This window comes from Chiloscyllium plagiosum, unplaced genomic scaffold (genome assembly GCF_037043375.1).
Source record: "Chiloscyllium plagiosum isolate Xiang-an unplaced genomic scaffold, Cpla_swu_hap1 HiC_scaffold_30, whole genome shotgun sequence".
NCBI classification, from domain to species: domain Eukaryota; kingdom Metazoa; phylum Chordata; class Chondrichthyes; order Orectolobiformes; family Hemiscylliidae; genus Chiloscyllium; species Chiloscyllium plagiosum.
In genome coordinates this window covers 12,561,264-12,578,708 of record NW_028270168.1, presented here as the reverse complement: position 1 = coordinate 12,578,708, position 17,445 = coordinate 12,561,264, and the positions used below count along the sequence as shown (strand labels likewise).

Below are 17,445 nucleotides of genomic sequence, written 5' to 3'. Positions count from 1 at the left end.
CATCAGCAAAATGTCCACATCTGATATTATGATGGAGGGAGTCATCAATAGAGCTGCTGAAGATATGAATATCCATTGCTTGGATAATAATTTAACAAAGGTCACTGCAAGAAAGTTGAGGATTGATATATTTTAATGTAAAGGAAGCCTTTGAAAGGGAAGGGGTCTTTTTTTTTTAAAAGAAGAAAATAGGTCATTTGAAATCACTAGTTACCAAACCCTCTTGCAAAGAGGAATGTTTACTCCAAGAAATTATTGGAGATTTGGAAGTGAGAGGCTCTGTTTTAATGAAATGCAAAAAATATGGTAAACTCTCATTTCATCTTTTGATTGCAAAGGTTTTGATCAAATATAAAGCAATTATTTAAAGAAAGGGGAATTTATTAATGATTGGATGATTTGTTATAGATGCACAGTTGATAGACATTAATTAAGGATTGAGAGCACATGATGGAGGCATGTGTGGTGGAATGGTAGTGTGCCTGGGCCAGAATGCCTGGATTCAAGTTCCATTTGCTCCAAAGATGTGCAATAACATCTCTGAGCAAGTTGATTGGAAAAGATCTTTATATGCCATGAAGTACATGTGCTGTGACACGGGGTTAGTTGTTAGGCAGAGATCTATAATGCTGTCTTCTGTGAATAAACTTAGTGTGCCAGATTTGTCTTGTTTGCACTTCATCTGACCATGGATCCATTTAACTATGACATCAACTATCTTTATTTTTGCTGTTATCCTTATTTTCAAAATGGCCATTGTATTCTCTGTGGAAATTTCTGCAGCCAAAGAAAATCCAATTTATTGAAGCTTTTAGTGCATAATTTCTGATATTGGTGGTTTCACATTGCTAAAAGATAGAAGAGTCAAGAACTGAATTTTATTTTAATTTTTGTGTTTATATAATAGATAATGCAGTGGAAAAATATTTTGAAAAATTCAACACAGTTAATATTTGCAATAACAATATTTAGTACTTAACAAAATTATGACTTCAAATATGGATGACTGCTCCTTGCTGTGATTGTCCTTCATTTACACCTTGAATTTTCAAATGGAAGTTTCTTGGGGGAGCGTCAAACTTGACACATTTGAACAATTCAACAGATTTCTGATATTTTCTGTAAATGTTACCGCCTTTGCAGATAATTTGAATACTGCAACAAAAATATTTTTTTCAAAACAGTGATTCTGCTTTATTTTGATATTTGGTAGCCAGAATTTAAAAAGTGGCTGAATTGAATGAGTTTGGTAACATTTCCTGGGGATGCACTGTACAGTATGCCATAATGAGATTAGCCTGTGATACTGCATTTGTCCAACCTCCTGCGGTGAATTTGTGATTCTATATTTGTTTGCAACAAAAGTTCTCTAAGGACACCTTTCTTGTAGCTCTCATGCATTCAGAAAAGAGTTTTCTTCTACTAATTGGATTTTAGATTATTTGACCCCTCATTGGCAAATCCATGTGAGTGTGTCTTTCACCTGGTAGGATAGCAACTACACGTGGCTGTTGCCCTGATAATTCTGCATGGTGTCCTTGTGTGTTGAACATTTTATCCTTTATGACTAGCTAATTGATCTATTTGAGATTAAGAGTGCAGGTGTACTTCATATTTTCATTTATCACAGTTGTCTTGCTGCAGGTCGGGTTTCGTGTCACATTGAAATAAATCGGTTACTTGAGAGCATTTGACATCAGGCAGTCTGTTATGATTAGAGTATATAAGGCTGAGAAAACTCTTTCAGACATTATTGCCTTTGAAGGTAAACAATCATCATTGTTCCATTCCTCAAAGGGGAGAGAACCACAACACTTCACATCCATGGAAGATCCACAGGACTCTCGGGAGCAAGTTGTAAGTTATATGATGCTCACTTCAGATAAAAATATGAATTTTACTGTGTATTTTTCTGTAATATTAAATCATGGTTTTCACTGAAGTACTTTTGATCTGAGTGAGCAATGGCAAAAAATGTTAAGCAGATATTTCCATGTAGTTTCAGCTCTGTTGCAAAGGTGAAGCATTTCCTCTCCAGCTTCATCTCCCACTTTCTCTTCCACCCTGCCTGCCTCCCTCCCTTGTCTCCCTCAATCCAACCGACCTCCAGTTATAGAGTCATAGTCATAGAGATGTACAGCACGGAAAAAGACCCTTTGGTCCAACTCATCCATGCCGACCAGATATCCTAACCTAATCTAGTCCCATTTGCCAGCACTAGGCCCATATCCCTCTCAGCCCTTTCTGTACCTGACCTGTTGTAATTGTACCTGCCTTCGCCACTTCCTCTGGCAGCTCATTCCATGCACTCACCACCCTGTGCAGGAAAAAGTTCCTCCTTAGGTCCCTTTTTAAATTTTTCCCCTGTCACACTAAACATTTGCCCTCTAGTTCTGGACTCCCCTACCCCAGGGAAAAAACCTTGTCTATTTCTCCTATCTGTGCCCCTCATGATTTTATTAACGTCTATAAGGTCACCCCTCAGCCTCTGCTGCTCCAGGGAAAACAGCCCCAGCCTAATCAGCCCCTCCCTATAAGTCAAAGTCTCCAACCCTGGCAACATCGTTCTCCTCAATCCTGACCTCACCCCTCCCTCTGCATGCAGTTCTAGGCTCCTTCATTGCAATGACTTTACAAACCGTTCTGAACATTCTCGTATCCATCCCAGTGCTTTTATTTCACCCACCCACCTTATGCATTTGCCCCTTTCACAACCTTCCTCTTTCCTCCTTCCTGCTTAAAACCTTGAGCTGCTAATATAGCAATGTACAACTCTCCAATCCTTGTTATTGTAGTAAAGCTCCCCCAGTGTCAATAGATGATACTTTGTCCATTTTCTTTGTCAATGTATTGTTTTATATCATCTACACTCATCGGAATATGGGATGGACTGCTGAAATTTTCGGGATTAATTTTCTTTTGATCCATGCTAAGATTGTGTATAATAGAGATGTCTAGCAAGATACATATGTTTGTTGCTTGAATAACAAATTGTAGCCTGGGTCATTCCCAGACCTTTTTAAAAATCTTTAATTAGCTTGCTTAAGTTTTGAAAATCTGTTATTTTTAAAGATTAAAATGTTAATATCTTTCCTTGACAGGCAAAGAAATCACGCCGTGATTTAGATTCCACAGATGAGCAAGCTTTAAGGTTTGTCGGTATTGTTATGTAATTGAAATCTTTAGTATGTTTTTTTTATATAAGACAGGAAGAAAATTCACAGCTTGTCTTCACCTATCTTGTGACCTTCCAATACTGAGCCACTAAGTTGAGATTATAATATTAACCAGAAACTTCTGAATGAATGAATGTACAACAAATGAAGTTACATCTATTGGTGCATTAGAGGGTGCACTTCCAACGCAGGCACACTCAGTGGACAAACTTAAATGTGTTTCCTTATTAACTGCATTCTATTAGTATATTTTAGAGTTTTGTTTATGATGGAGAGTTTCACTCAAGATGAAGGCTTTTAAATTATTAAATAAAGCAATAAATTCAAAGTGCTGAAAAACCCAGTCGATCTGATACACTCTCTCTACAGATGTTAACAGTTGGTGCTCTGAAAATATGGAAAATAGGAGTAGGAGTGGGCAATTCAGCCTATCAAGTCCGCTCTGCCATTTAGCATGATCATGATTGATCTTTATCCTCTGGCAATAGTCCCGAACTCTCCCCATGCACTTTTATTAGCCTTTTGAAATTTCTCTTATTTTCTTGGATATCTTCACTGACTTTGCCTCCATGGCCTTCTGTAGTAGAAAATTACCCAGGTTCAACCACCCTCTTTCCTTTATTTCAATCTGAAATGACCTACCATGTATCTCAAAACTGTGACCCCTTGTTCTGGATTAACCCTGCCAAGGAAGTGCCATCTTTACATCTCGTCTGGTCCAGCCCTGTAAAGTTATTTATATGTTTCATTCTTCTTCATATCTTCAAAGATATTTATATCTTTGATTCTTCTAAATTCTAGTCCATAAATGCTTTGTGGACCCAGTCTCTCCTCATACAATAAACCTGCTGTCCCAGAAATCAGTGTAGTGAACCACTGCTATGTTCCCTCTCTAGCAAGTATCCCTTTGAAAAGGACACCAAAGATGCTTACCAAGGCCGAGTACAACTGCACTTACTTTCTTCTGTATTCAAACCCTCTTGTAATGAAAATTGAAATAATATTTGTTTTCTGAACTGTTTGCTGCAACAACGTGCTTGCTTTCAGTGACCAGTGTACAAGAAAACCTAGGATTCTTCAGTTTTTCCAACTGAAATGGCCAACTTCGTGCTTATCTATGTACCTGCTTTGCATTTGCCCACTCACAACTTAGCAAAATCTGCTCAAAGACCATTTACATCTTCCTCACCATTCTTAATTCCACCCAGTTTTGTGTGGTCAGCAAATTTGAAATATTTCATTTGATTACCTCATCCACACTAATATGTTGTGAATAAATGGGACCCTGCTTGCCACTGTCTGTCTTTCACTTCAAAGAGGACCCACTCATTTCTTCTTTCCTGTCTACTAATTAATTCTCAATGCATGTCAATATATTCTACCATGTGCTTTAATATTGCACACTAACCTCTTACGTGGGGCTTTGTCAAAATACTTCTGACAATCCAAGTACACCATATCCATTCACACTCGCTCATCTATTTTGTGAGCTATGTCCTTTTAAAAAGTGATTTCCCTTTTCTAAGCCCATTGTGACTTTAGAAAATACCAACAGTATTACATAAGTGTCCCCTTATCTCATACTTTATAATAAACTCCAGCTTTTTCTCCCTTCCACCATTTTTAAATATTGGTATGAAATTTGCTGTAAATGTACTGATCTCATCTTTCAGTAATGACACCAACTTTTTTTGTTCCGTTCACAGGCTTGATCATTTAGCAGCTTTGTCTTTCTGATTGCAGTCACATTGTAATCATATTGTATGCATTTAAAAATATTTGTGATGTTAGTTCATCTCCCTTATTGCGAATTTTCCAAACATTCCAAATTGTACTTTTGGATTTTTTTTATATACTTAATACATTATGGTCCTACTTGTGGTTAACCTTCCTTCCTTGTACTTTCTGATTTAATCCGGTTTAAAAATCTAATTAAAACAAACATTTCTTGAAAATATTAAAATCACCTAATATGGGGCTTGCAACATGACCCTGTTATGGAGTCCTATCATCTACCAACTGAGCGATCTGGGTTGTGTGGGGGAATCTTTACAAATAAAGGGTCATTGTTACAGAGACAACCCAGAGCACTCTGGGGGATAGGAAGTTTTGGAAGAACTTGGTTGCCTCTCATCTGTGGGCATTAAGATAAATCATTGCTCAGAGAACATTTCATACAGTTGTGGCTTATGAAAAACTTGAAAGACCCTAGCAATCAACAGTGATTTTAGTTGGGAAAAATTGATGGGCTCCAACGTGCACTTTGCACTATTAATTTGCATGCGATTTTTTAAAAACTCCAGTTGTGGGCAAGTTTGATTAATGCAGTAATGTGAATCTGCAGAGTGATCTGAGTTGAGCAAATACAATATAGCCAAAATGGACAAAAACTACTGAACATTTTAATAAAAGCATTTTTGCAGTAGAAGCGAAGTCAAATAGAATATATTGTTCAGAGGTCACTGATGAAAAATAAAACAACTGATGATTCAAAGAAGAACACCATGTTCATGTATTGATAGGGACAATTAATCCTTCTATCTCTCAATCCGCCTCTATAAATGCTGAGTTTGTTTTTAGTATTATAAATTTAATCAGAAAGGTAATTTTCAAATCTCTCTTTTCCATTTTCACCTACAATTAAACAAAATAGGGAAAATACGCACTGCTGCCTAATGTAAACTAGTATTTGGAAGGTTCGATTAAATTTCATTGGCTACATCACCCTGCTTTCAATTATGTGAATGCTAGGAGTGGACATCAGATACAGTCCACTATTCTTCCTCTTAAAATGATTTAGTTGATAGAAAGAGGATTTCATCAACTGCATCTCAATTAATATTTTATGATCGAATAATGACAATCCTTAAGAAAATTAAATTCTCCTCTCTCTTATTTCCCCAGGACTGAGGAACTGCACAACATAATCCAACTGCAGAGTCAAACAAACAGAAATGATGAGCAAAAGTGTAGGTCTGACTGTCTGTCTAGTAACTTAACTGTGCTGAATGAAGCAGAAGGTGAGTTAAATTCATGGCTACTTTGACCACTGAGGGGCATCGCTACGAAGCTCAATATCAGTTAATCCAATTCCAAAGGTGTCAGGCAATGACCATTGCCAGCAAGAGTGAATATAACTATCTACCCTTGACACTCAATGGCATTGCAGCCACTGAGTCTCCCACAGTCAGCATCTTAGTGGGAGATCAAAGAAATTGAACTGGGGCAGCTGTAGAAATACTGTTACTGACTGCAAGAGCAGGTCAGAGGCTAACGAATTCTGTGGCAAGTAACTCATCATTTGCCATTTACTTTAATGTGCTGTATTTATCAAAACTCTTCTCTTAACTTTGTTAATTCTTGCAGGTTTTATTTTCTTATTTTCTTTTTCACTTTGCTTTTATAGCTGAATTGCAACTTTTCTCTAGGTTGTAAACGTCTTTCCTTTTTCATCCCCATTTGTCAACTGTGGTACGCAGTCTCACTACTTGTGGATTATTTCTCCATTTTAGAACAAGGCTTTTATGTATTAGAACATTGAACCAATCTTTATTTTTAATCTTCAATCTTTCCATAGTTAAAAATGAAATGATACAAGGCAGTGACTCTGAAACTCTGACAAGGAAAAGATCTGCTCGTGCATATCCAAGTTCAGGTAAAATCTTAGAAGTGGATATCGCTATTTTCCGTTACCTTGTTTAAAATGTTTACTTTGCCAAAGAAGTTAAAACAATTTATGGATTGGACCCAGAGAAGATGATTAACACAAGATCTTTTGCAGATCTTGGGATATTGGCATGAGATTTGAGCCAAAAATGATTCATACCAGTGGGATTGGTTTCATCCAAACTAGGGTACGGCCTATTGGAGAAGATAAATAGGGAGAGGGCAAAGTCAGTAAGCAGTCAGGAGAACAACATTACAAGAAATGTAAGCAGTCTAAGTGTAACCAGGGCAAGAAAGCGTAGGGAGGACTTTGATAAGGAGGTGAATTTCATTACAGAACCAGAAGACTTGAATGACAATTATAGAGGAAATCAGAAAACTGAAATGAGAATCATAGAGGAAGTCCCAGTAAAATTCAGTTAATATATCTTTACAACAATGCAAAAGTCTCTGTGTCATAAATCAGGAGTTGGAAGCAGTCATGTTTTGGGAGAAACAAGACATGGATTGCTGAGAAAACAGGACTAGAAATTAAATATTACAAGGTATAATAAAAAGATAGAGGGAAGATGAACAATGGAGCAGCTATACTTATTTAGGATAACATATTGCAATAGAAAAAGGACAACTTTCTGAAAGACACAAATAGAATCCATGTGGATAGCGATAAAAGATAATCCGGAACCCATCACACTTACAACCTACAGACCACACAAATGGAAGTGAGGTGGAGGAAGAAATCTGCAGCTAAATGGGGATTTGAGAAAAGATATAGATCTTGATTTTTTTTTTAACAGGACAATTATCATTGCTGAAGCTTAAACTAGAGTTGTCAGGATCATGCAGAATTCCTCATGCAGTTGACTGGCAATTACCAGGGAATTTGCAATACTCGGCAATTACCTATGATCTGGAATTTACCAAAATGTCCCCAGTTCTGAGGTGGAGACTGTGAAATATTCAGACTTGCTTAATGGTTAGCCAGGAAACGTTAAAGGAATTAACATCTGCTCTAACTGCTGGCTAACTATCAAACTGAAACCTCTGACCCCACAAGAGCACATACCATCCATTCAAACAAACACTGCCATCCTGTAATGAGCCCTAGGTCAGAAGAAGTATACACTAGCAGATCAAGGCTTAGATGATGATGGATTAAATGCCAATCTGGAAATCCTGGCCAGTATACCATGTGATTTGCCGAAACATACTGCCAGTGCAAGCAACAGCTTGTGTTTATATAGAACTCTTTTCCAGTAAAACATCGCAAGACATGTGACAGGAGCATGATCAAACCACTGAATCTCATAGGCCAGTATTAATACAGATGACTACAAGTTTGACTAAAGAGTTAAGATTTAAAAAGCCTCTTAATGGAGGTCAAGATGTTCAGAAAGAGAATTTTATAGCTTATGGCCTAGCAGCTGAAGACAGCTACGTGTGGTGGAATGGTATAAAATTGGGAAACTAGAGGGCAGAATGGGGCTATGCTGAGATGTCAGTAGATGTAGGTTTGCTCGCTGAGCTGGAACGTTTCGTTTTCAGACATTTCATCACCATACTAGGTAACATCATCAGTGAGCCTCCAGATGAAGCACTGGTGCTATGGCCTTGCAAATATACATTAACAATTTTAATCTTGTCAAGTAGGACAAAATGATTTTTGTCTGTTCGGTTTCGATTTCCAGGTGATTGAAGTGAAAATCTCCTCCTGTTTCTTTTTACAGTTATAACCTGCACAGGTTCTAGTCCACGTATGCCAAATCAAGATAACTTGGTAATGTTTCCTACAAAGTAAGTTCCAGCTGTTTGAATGATATTGGTTTTAGGTTACAGTCGATCTTTCAATTAGATGAAACAATATTTTTAAGATTGTGGATACAAAGAATATGTAAGTTTTTTTTTAAATAATAGAGAAGACCAGTAGGCACAAGTACATGTATTTCATAGATCAAGCCATCTCACCAGCCTTTTCTTTTTCCCATTTCACTCACTCTATCCTCCCTGTCTCTTGTCTTTCAAATCCATTCATTCTGTCTATTTCAGAGGCCTTTCCTGGCAACTTATTGCATATGACTTTTGCTGCTTGAAATTTTTCATTAGATTTTCCTTTTGCTATGTATAAATTTATGCTGCTTACATGAGCCCTATCCTGTATTGAATAATTGGACCAGATAAGTTTCTTTTGTTGAATCGAGTAAGGAGTAGTAGTTTCTATAGTTACACAGCTCATTTAAAAAACATGATTGAGCATGGGTGCAGCAAGTTTTATCAGAGAATGGAAAATTAGGCAAATTAGTACCTGCACAAGGCAAAAAAAACACTTGCTAGTTTGTGTTTTGTTTAGAAAAACATTTTTTAACTAATTGCACAATAATTTGCACTCCAGTTGGTTTGTCATCTATTCATTTATACTTGTTTGTAACATGGATGGTGGACCACTTTTTTTCTTTGGCTTTGTGATCTCCAGTGTATTTTTCTATGTGAATTTTTTCAATAAGTTTATTATTTTGGAAAGCGCACTTGCTTTACACTTATGGCACATTAATGGGCAGAGTTCTTTTCATATATGTTCATCATATTGTAAGTTCTTGCAAATTTTTGAACTCTGAAATACTAATAGAAAGTTTTCTATGTCTTGGTGATCTACCATCTGTTGGTATTGACGCCAGTATTATACCTTGCATTCACTGTACTTGATAGCTACATCACATATGTTTTTTTCACAGATGAGAATTAATGAATTGCTGGTCCTTTGCTTAGTTGTTGTGGTAATGCTCCAGCACTTACCCCATTTTGTTTAACTAGAAATTACTGCAGCTTATCAACTTGTCATGAGAATCCGATCATCTTGGGTTTTAGTAAAAACATCTTTTAAGTTTACTTAAGTTTAAGATGCTTTAGAATAATTTGTTTTCATCCTCTTTTTATAGGCCATATCCACATTTATTTTCTCCGCCAATAGTTCAAGCTGCTTATTCCGAACAGGCTCGATACCCAGCAGCGCAGCCATCAGCATCTTACACATCATACCCAGAACCAAATCAGCCTTATGGACTACCTCCTTTTGGTAAGCTTATTTTACATTTTCCTTGTGTATAAATAGATCAAATTATTTTTCAAAGTGCTTAATTTATTGGCTTTTTCTTGAAATTGCCTTATTAAGTCTTGACATGGCCTGCACTAAGCTTAAAGATCCTCCTAGCTACAAAGTTTTAAAAAAGACTGTGGGGGCAAAAGTTAAGAGTGGATCAGTGAGCATGTCATTTTTGTTTCATCAGTTATCATGCATTTCGCAGCAATACTGCAATTTGCTTGGATAAAATGACAGTTGATCATGCTTGGCATCTTTCTTTGAACAATCAGGCAGTCAGCAGATTGATAACTGAAAGTCATTTGGTTTTATCCTTTTATGGAAAAGGCGAAGAGGAAACTTGCATCCTCTCCGCCTGGTCTAGTTTTACAACCAGGTCTCAAATTCCAGCTTATCCTTGTCTCCATTCCCATAATAGTCCTTTCCTGAAGAAGTAATAAGTGGTAGCTGTTCAATATGTTGCATATATAAACTTGAAAAAAAAACCCTTTTGATGTATACAAATTCTCCTGATTCAATGGTATGCAAATGTTCAATTTTATTTTAATGATACTGTGATGTGATTAAACCTTAATCTGTTGCAGAACAGCCTCCTTAATAGTTTGAGAGAAAAATAAGTTTGCATCCAATACTTCCATTCATGCAATTTGGTTTTGATCATCTGGTTATGTAAAAGTGCCATTAATTAATAATTATTTTTACCTTAGGTGCATTGTGGCCTGGTGTGAAAACAGAATGTGGATCACCCAGTCAGCCTGGATACCTCAGTTATGATACAGGGTTTAGCTCAAATCAAACCAGCCCAGCACATTACACATATCCAGCACAAGGTAAATTTATAACATGGGCCTCAATATTAACCCCCATTCAAACCTGCCACTGTGCTCCCCTCCACATTGTGCATGTCATAGTCCTGCTGCATGGAAACAGACCCTTTGGTCCAGTCAGTTCAGGCCAACTAAGTTCCCAAACGAATCTAGTCCCACCTGCCTGCACTTGGCCCACATCCCTCAAAAACCTTTCTTATTCATGAAATTACCCAAATGTCATTTAAATGTTGTAACTGTACCTGCATCCCACACTTTCTCTGGCAATTCATTACAAATACACACCACTCCGTTTTGTTTTAAAGTTGCCCTTCGTGACCTTTTTAAATCTTTCTCCTCTCACCTAAAAATATGTCCCTAGTTTTACTCTGAGATAACTTTCTTCAACTGCTGTGCTCTTCCAGCACCACTAATCCAGAATAACTTTCTTCATTGTCTACTTCACCAGCTATTTTTCTAATCTGAACACTTACTAACCATACCTTCTATATTCACATCCAAATATATATAAAGCGAAAAGTAATGGACCCACAGCACTGATCCTTGTGCCACACCACTGATCACAGGGCTCCAGTTTGAAAAACATCCCTCCACCAACAGCCTCTGTCTCCTACCTTCAAGCCATTTTTGTATCCAATTGGCTACCTTCCCCTCGATCTCATGTGATCTAACTTTACTACACAGTCGACCATGCGGAACCTTGTCAAATACGTTACTTGAAGTCCATATGAACAATATCTAATGCTCTGTCTTCATCAATCTTCTTTGTGTCTCACTAACTTGATTGAGGTGACAATCTCCCACACGTAAAAAGCCATGTTGATTATCCCTCATCAACTTGCTTTTCCAAATACATGTTAATCCTGAGCCTCGGAATCCCCTCCAACAACTTGCCCACCACTGACGGTCATCGGTCTGTATTCCCAGCTTCTCCTTACAGCTTTTCTTAAATAATGGCACCACATTAGCCAAACTCCAGTATTCCGGAACCTTACCCATGGCTGTCGATGATACAAAAGTCTTAGCAAGGGGCCCAGCAATCTCCATTCTGGGAAGCACCAGAATAATCAGGTTAATCTAACTTTATGCACTTGAAGACCTCCAGCACCACCACTTCAATAAATGGATGCTTTTCAAAATATCACTATTTATTTCCCCAAGTTCTATAACTTTCATACCCTCCTCTATGGTAAGTATAACACAAAACATTTGTTGAGTATCTCATTTATCTCCTGTTGTTCCACACATAGATGGGCTTGTTGATCTTTAAGGGGCCCTATTCTCTTCTTAGTTACTGTTTTGCCTTTTATGTATTTATAGAATCTCTTTGGATTCTCCTTAACTCCATTTGCTGAAGCTATTTCATGTAATCCTTTGCCTTCCTGACTTCTCTCTTAAGCATGTTCCTACTGTCCTTATATTCTTCTAGGTATTGACTCAGTTCCAGCTGTTTATATCTGATAAATGTCCCCATTTTCTTCACCAGCGCCTCAATTCTCTAGTCATCCAGCATTCCTTACACCTCCCAGCTTTGTCCTTCACACAAACAGGAACATACTTTCTCTGAACACGTATTATCTCAAAATTAAAGGCCTCCCATTTCCTAACTGTTCCTTGACCTATGAATAGCCACTCCCAATAAACTTCTGAAAGTTTCTGTCCAATACTGTCACAATAGGCCTTACTCTGATTTAATTTTTTGTTCAGTTCCATCCTTTTCCATAACTATTTTAAAATGAATAGAATTATGATCACTTACCCCAAAGTGCTCTCCCACTGACACCTCAGTCACTTGCCCCCCCCCCACCCCCGCCTTATTTCTTAACAGAAGGTCAAGTATTGCTCTTTCTCTAATGCATCCACAAATTGATTAAGAAAGTTTTCTTATACGCACTTAACAAATTCCTCCCCATCCAAGCCCTTAACACTATGACAGTCCCAGTCTATGTTTGGAAAGTTAAAATCCCATACCATTGCAAACCTATTTTTCTTGCAGATATCTGAGATCGTCTTACATATTTGCTTCTCAATTGTGCCGTACATCTCTATGACTTTGTAACTCTTGGGTGATCTATAACAAAATCCCAGTAAAGTCATCTTCTCATTCTTATTTTTTAAATTCCACCCATAGAACTTCACCTTGTGATCTCCCAGGAATATCCTCCCTAAGTACAGCTGTAATGTTCTCCCTAATCAAAAATGCCACTCCCCATCCTCTCGCCTTCCTTTCTATCCCTTCTGTAGCATCTGTACCCCAGAACATTAGCTGCCAGTCCTGACCATCCCTAAGCCATGGCTATGGTAATAACTATGATATCCCAGTCCCATGTCCCTAACCATGCCCTGAGTTCATCTACCTTATCTGTCAGGCCTCTTGCATTGAAGTAAATGCAGTTTATTTTATCAGTCTTTCTTTGTTCTCTGCCAAGCTCTTGTCTGTCTTGATTATTAGACTTGCTCCCCTTACCCACTGTCGCAGCCTCAGCCTTTCCTGTTTTCTGACAATTGTCCCCCCCCCCCCAACAAAAACTAATCTAAAGCTTTCTGCATAACACTAGCTGAGGATCCGGTTCCCCTTACACAGATAATGTCTACCCCGAAGAGATCCCAATCATCCAACAATGTGAATCCTTGCCCCTGTACCAGCTCCTCAACTACGCATGCATCTACCGTATCCTCTTATTCCTACTCTCACTAGCACATGGCACTGGTAGTAGTCCAGCTATTACTGTCCTTGAGGACCTGCTTTTTAACCTCCTGCCTAGCTTCTTATATTCTCTCTGCAAAACCTCATACCGTTCCTTACCTATGTTGTTGGTACCAATGCTGGTCACTCCATCTTCATAATATTCTGCATCCGCTCCAAGACATCCTTGACCCTGGCACCAGGGAAGCACAACCATCTTGATGTTTCACTGACGACTGCAGAAATGCCTGTCTGTTATGTTGTGTGCATATAAACATGTTGTTTATTTTTGAAAATGCTTTGGCTTTTATTTTTGACAGGTACCTGTTTCCCGAGAGCCAGTAGTTACTCTGGTGGAACTGCTGCTGCTTTTGTTGTCACCAGTGCTGCAAGCCTCAGCAGTTCTAATCAGGTAGATAATATGTAATCTTTTTTGTGTCATATATGAAACCACTTTATTTAAGAAATATTATTAACCACCTTCTCCATTTTCTTTCCATAGGATTATCCTTCCTATACATCTCTTGGACAAAGCCAGTTTGTGCCATATGTTCCCAATTCAAATTATGGAACCACAACTCCAAACTCTCTGCCTGCCAATAACACCTCAACAACTGTTACTTTCCAGATGCGTAAAATGCAAACAAACATTTCCAGTTCATCAAACCAGGACTACCAATCTGGTAATGCATTTTTGTAGCATTCTGTTTGAACTGGCCTGATGAAAATCTGTATTGCCATGGAACAATTATGCTTTTTATATTGAGATTTATGATAGTGTAACATAAAGCGATACTGATAAAGAAAAACCAATGCACTAAGTAATCCAGGGACATGTTAAATCTCAGTCTGATGATAAGGTAAATAAGATTAAGTATTGAACACTTCTGGCTTCCCTGAAGAAAATTGCTATTGAAACCCAGCGGACACTTAACTTGCATTAAGATCAGACTTTCCTTTACTTCGGTAGTCATGCCCTCCTGCTAAAAGTAAAGTTTCTATTAAATAAATGATTAGCATATGTTGGTACCTTTTAAAGCCAATTTTAATGACTCCGTTAATTAATATTGCAATTGATTTTTCGCTTTTTTTATTGACTATGGAGTAGTGAACGAGTTAAAAAATGATTTTCCTCTCAAGTTTAATAACAGTAAGACCCTTAAAAGGTTAAGGCAGGCCATGTATTTATGTCATATGGGAAATCTTAAATGCTGTATCTGCATTCCCAATGCTATGTATCTGCATTTCTGGTCTCTATTTTTAGCAGACAAAGGGAAGAAGTACAGTTTGGAATTTCACAATAACCTGAATCAACTTTACATAATATTGTGAGGATTTTGTTTCATAATATATTAGAAAACTCATTCTGAGTGAAACAAGGACAGAAGGGCACTGATATAGTTACCATGCTAGTACTTCTCAGTTGACAGAAGTCATCGTTCAAAGGTTGACTTCTCAGAATTGTAACAGTGCAGGAGGAGACTATTTGATCCATCATTTCTTTGATGAGCAGTCCATGCTGTGCCATTCCCCTGCTTTCTCCCTATTCCACTGCACACTGCCTACTGTGATGATTTAAATCCCTCCTGAATACCTCGATTGAATTTGCCACAGCCAGATTCTCAGTAAATTCCAAACATTAGCCACTTTTATGTGTGAAAATTATTATTCTCATGTCACTTTTTGTTTCCTTTGCAATCGTTTTAATTCTGTGTCCCCTCTTTCTCAATATTTTTGAGCATGGGAGCAGTTTATCTATTCTTTTTAGCCCCTCGTGATTTTGAATACTGACATCAGATCTCCATTTAGCCTTTTTTCCAAGGAAAACGGTCATAACTCTCCAGCCTAGCCAGCATTCCTCCTCCTTGGAACAATTCTTATGAATCTTTTCTGCATTCGAATGCAGATCTCAGTGCCTCCACGTTATTTCAAAAGTGCTGGGCCCAGAACTAGATGCATTACTCTTGCTGCAGATCCTACAGTAGCAGATAAATAAATTATACAAAAAGTAGAGAAACAACTTAGAAAACAGAAAACTGATATTTTCCCAAATCAAAAGCTGCACTATTTTTGCCATACTGAACGTTATTGTTCATAGTCAAAATCTTGATAATGTTATTTCATTTGAGGTAGTAGAAAACTGACAAGTTGACTTTAGAACTGACAGTGGAAGAGTAGAAGCTAGAAAAGGATTTATGTTGCTCTGTCTGCTGAAAAATGATTGGTAGTGTAAAAGGAGGACAAAGCTGTCGAAAGTGCTCTTATGGTGTTTGGAAAATGTTCCAGCTCCTCAGTATATGTGGTGGCTGTGGATCAGAAATTTAATTGGAACAAAAATAAATATGGGTTAAAAGAGAAAAACTTTAAAAGACATCACTTTAGTTTTTGCAGTCATGCAAAATGTCAAGATATAGTGTGTTAAAATTCCATAATCACTCTTCAAAGCACTGGCTTAATTTTCCCTTTTTTCCTCAGGAGATTCTGGTGCAAGTCAAAGTCTAACACACACGATAGTGAAAGAACTTGAAGAGCGATCTCGTAAAACTCCAAGTGGCAAGTCCAAGGGGAAAGGAAAGAGGAATTGTTTTTCCCCACTGCCTGATAATGAACTGGAGGTATGTTTTAGCTTTTAATCAAACTTCTTGTGTAGGAGGGTGAGGTTAGAATGGGCAAGCTCTTTACTATAACTCCTGCCACTGACTGGAAATGTGGAAAGATTTGTGAATTTGCCTGTTGACATCACCATGTCATTGCTGTCAGTGACCATTGATATATCATCAAATCTTTGCAATGATAATTAGGTAGAGAAACTACTGCAACATCAAAGCGATAAAACCAACCCCAGATAGAACACCAGATCTCTTGCCAGAACTCATAATAAAACAGGCCTTGGAAGTTATCAAGATATTGAGTTTATTTAAATACTGTTTTCCCTCCTGTCATGTTGAGGTTTTACGTTGAGAGCTGTTCAAAGCCCAGCCAGCTTGGTTGGATAATAATCAGACATTTAAACCCAGGGGCATTGTTTTGAATTCTACAAGAGATAATAAATTAGGGTATTTTGTCTTAGGTATATGTTCATTTTTTTAACCAAAAAATATAATTAATTCTCTACTGTCTGAGTTAATTGGACATTACCAATTTCATTTATTTAAACTTCCTGATTTATATATCTTCGTTATCATCATCTGCTTTGAACTTGCTGTTTGTCTTAGTAATGGTCCTTGAGAATGAAATTATTGAACACTCTGATAAAATGCAAAGCAAGAAGCTTAATGCAACAAAATTGCATTGAGTGTGAAGAAATGGTTAAAAAAAATTGGTATTTCACATATAGCTTGGAAGATTTGGAAAGGTAACTTATCCCTTGTGTATAATAATCTTTCCACGTATTCCTTTACAGCGTGTGTTTGTGTGGGACTTGGATGAAACCATTATCATCTTTCATTCACTACTTACTGGATCATATGCACAAAAATTTGGAAAGGTAGGTACAGCAATGATTTGAAAGGCCTCATGTAGAGTAAAGAATTGGAAACCGAACAATACTAATGAATTAGTTTTAATAAGTCTATTTTTCAAATCTGCATAATAATTTTTGCTGCTTTAAATAAAAAAGCAATTGCATAATACATGCATGCTAACTCAATAACACAAAACACTTGTACAGGTTTCAGCATCACCCTTTAAATAAAAAAAGGTCTTCATCTGCTAATTAACCTGAATTCCTGTTAGTCTCACAGCCTTCAACTGATCAAATGAAGCCAGATCAATTGCAACTTGTACTGTTGGAGTACATATTAAGTTTTATATGCAGAAACATTTCAGTAAAATAATACTTTGTGATATTCCTTTCTAACTGTTTAAAAAAATTTCCTCTAACATTCTATGATCAGGACACCAGGTGATCTGCTAGTTTGATAATTTTTTTAATTATATCAGAATCTGAACTGGAAGTTTACAGAATGATGGTGAAATTAGTAAGTGTCCTAATTT

At 37.3% G+C, this 17,445-nt stretch overlaps 1 protein-coding gene across 4 annotated transcripts in view; it reads left to right on the top strand.

The window, feature by feature from the left end:
* The window catches only part of LOC122563517 (protein phosphatase EYA3-like), a 67,994-nt gene that overhangs the window by 28,277 nt on the left and 22,272 nt on the right, over nucleotides 1–17,445 (top strand). For 3 of the 4 annotated variants that reach the window (XM_043717338.2, XM_043717339.2, XM_087976738.1), the window contains exons 2-12: nucleotides 1,798–1,857; nucleotides 3,102–3,151; nucleotides 6,081–6,196; nucleotides 6,754–6,831; nucleotides 8,570–8,636; nucleotides 9,776–9,912; nucleotides 10,644–10,766; nucleotides 13,770–13,861; nucleotides 13,952–14,132; nucleotides 15,925–16,064; nucleotides 16,853–16,936. In XM_043717338.2, the coding sequence (XP_043573273.1) occupies nucleotides 1,798–1,857; nucleotides 3,102–3,151; nucleotides 6,081–6,196; nucleotides 6,754–6,831; nucleotides 8,570–8,636; nucleotides 9,776–9,912; nucleotides 10,644–10,766; nucleotides 13,770–13,861; nucleotides 13,952–14,132; nucleotides 15,925–16,064; nucleotides 16,853–16,936 (1,128 nt within the window). The remainder of the gene's footprint in view (nucleotides 1–1,797; nucleotides 1,858–3,101; nucleotides 3,152–6,080; nucleotides 6,197–6,753; nucleotides 6,832–8,569; nucleotides 8,637–9,775; nucleotides 9,913–10,643; nucleotides 10,767–13,769; nucleotides 13,862–13,951; nucleotides 14,133–15,924; nucleotides 16,065–16,852; nucleotides 16,937–17,445) is intronic. The other variant, XM_043717340.2, reaches the window with a different exon arrangement.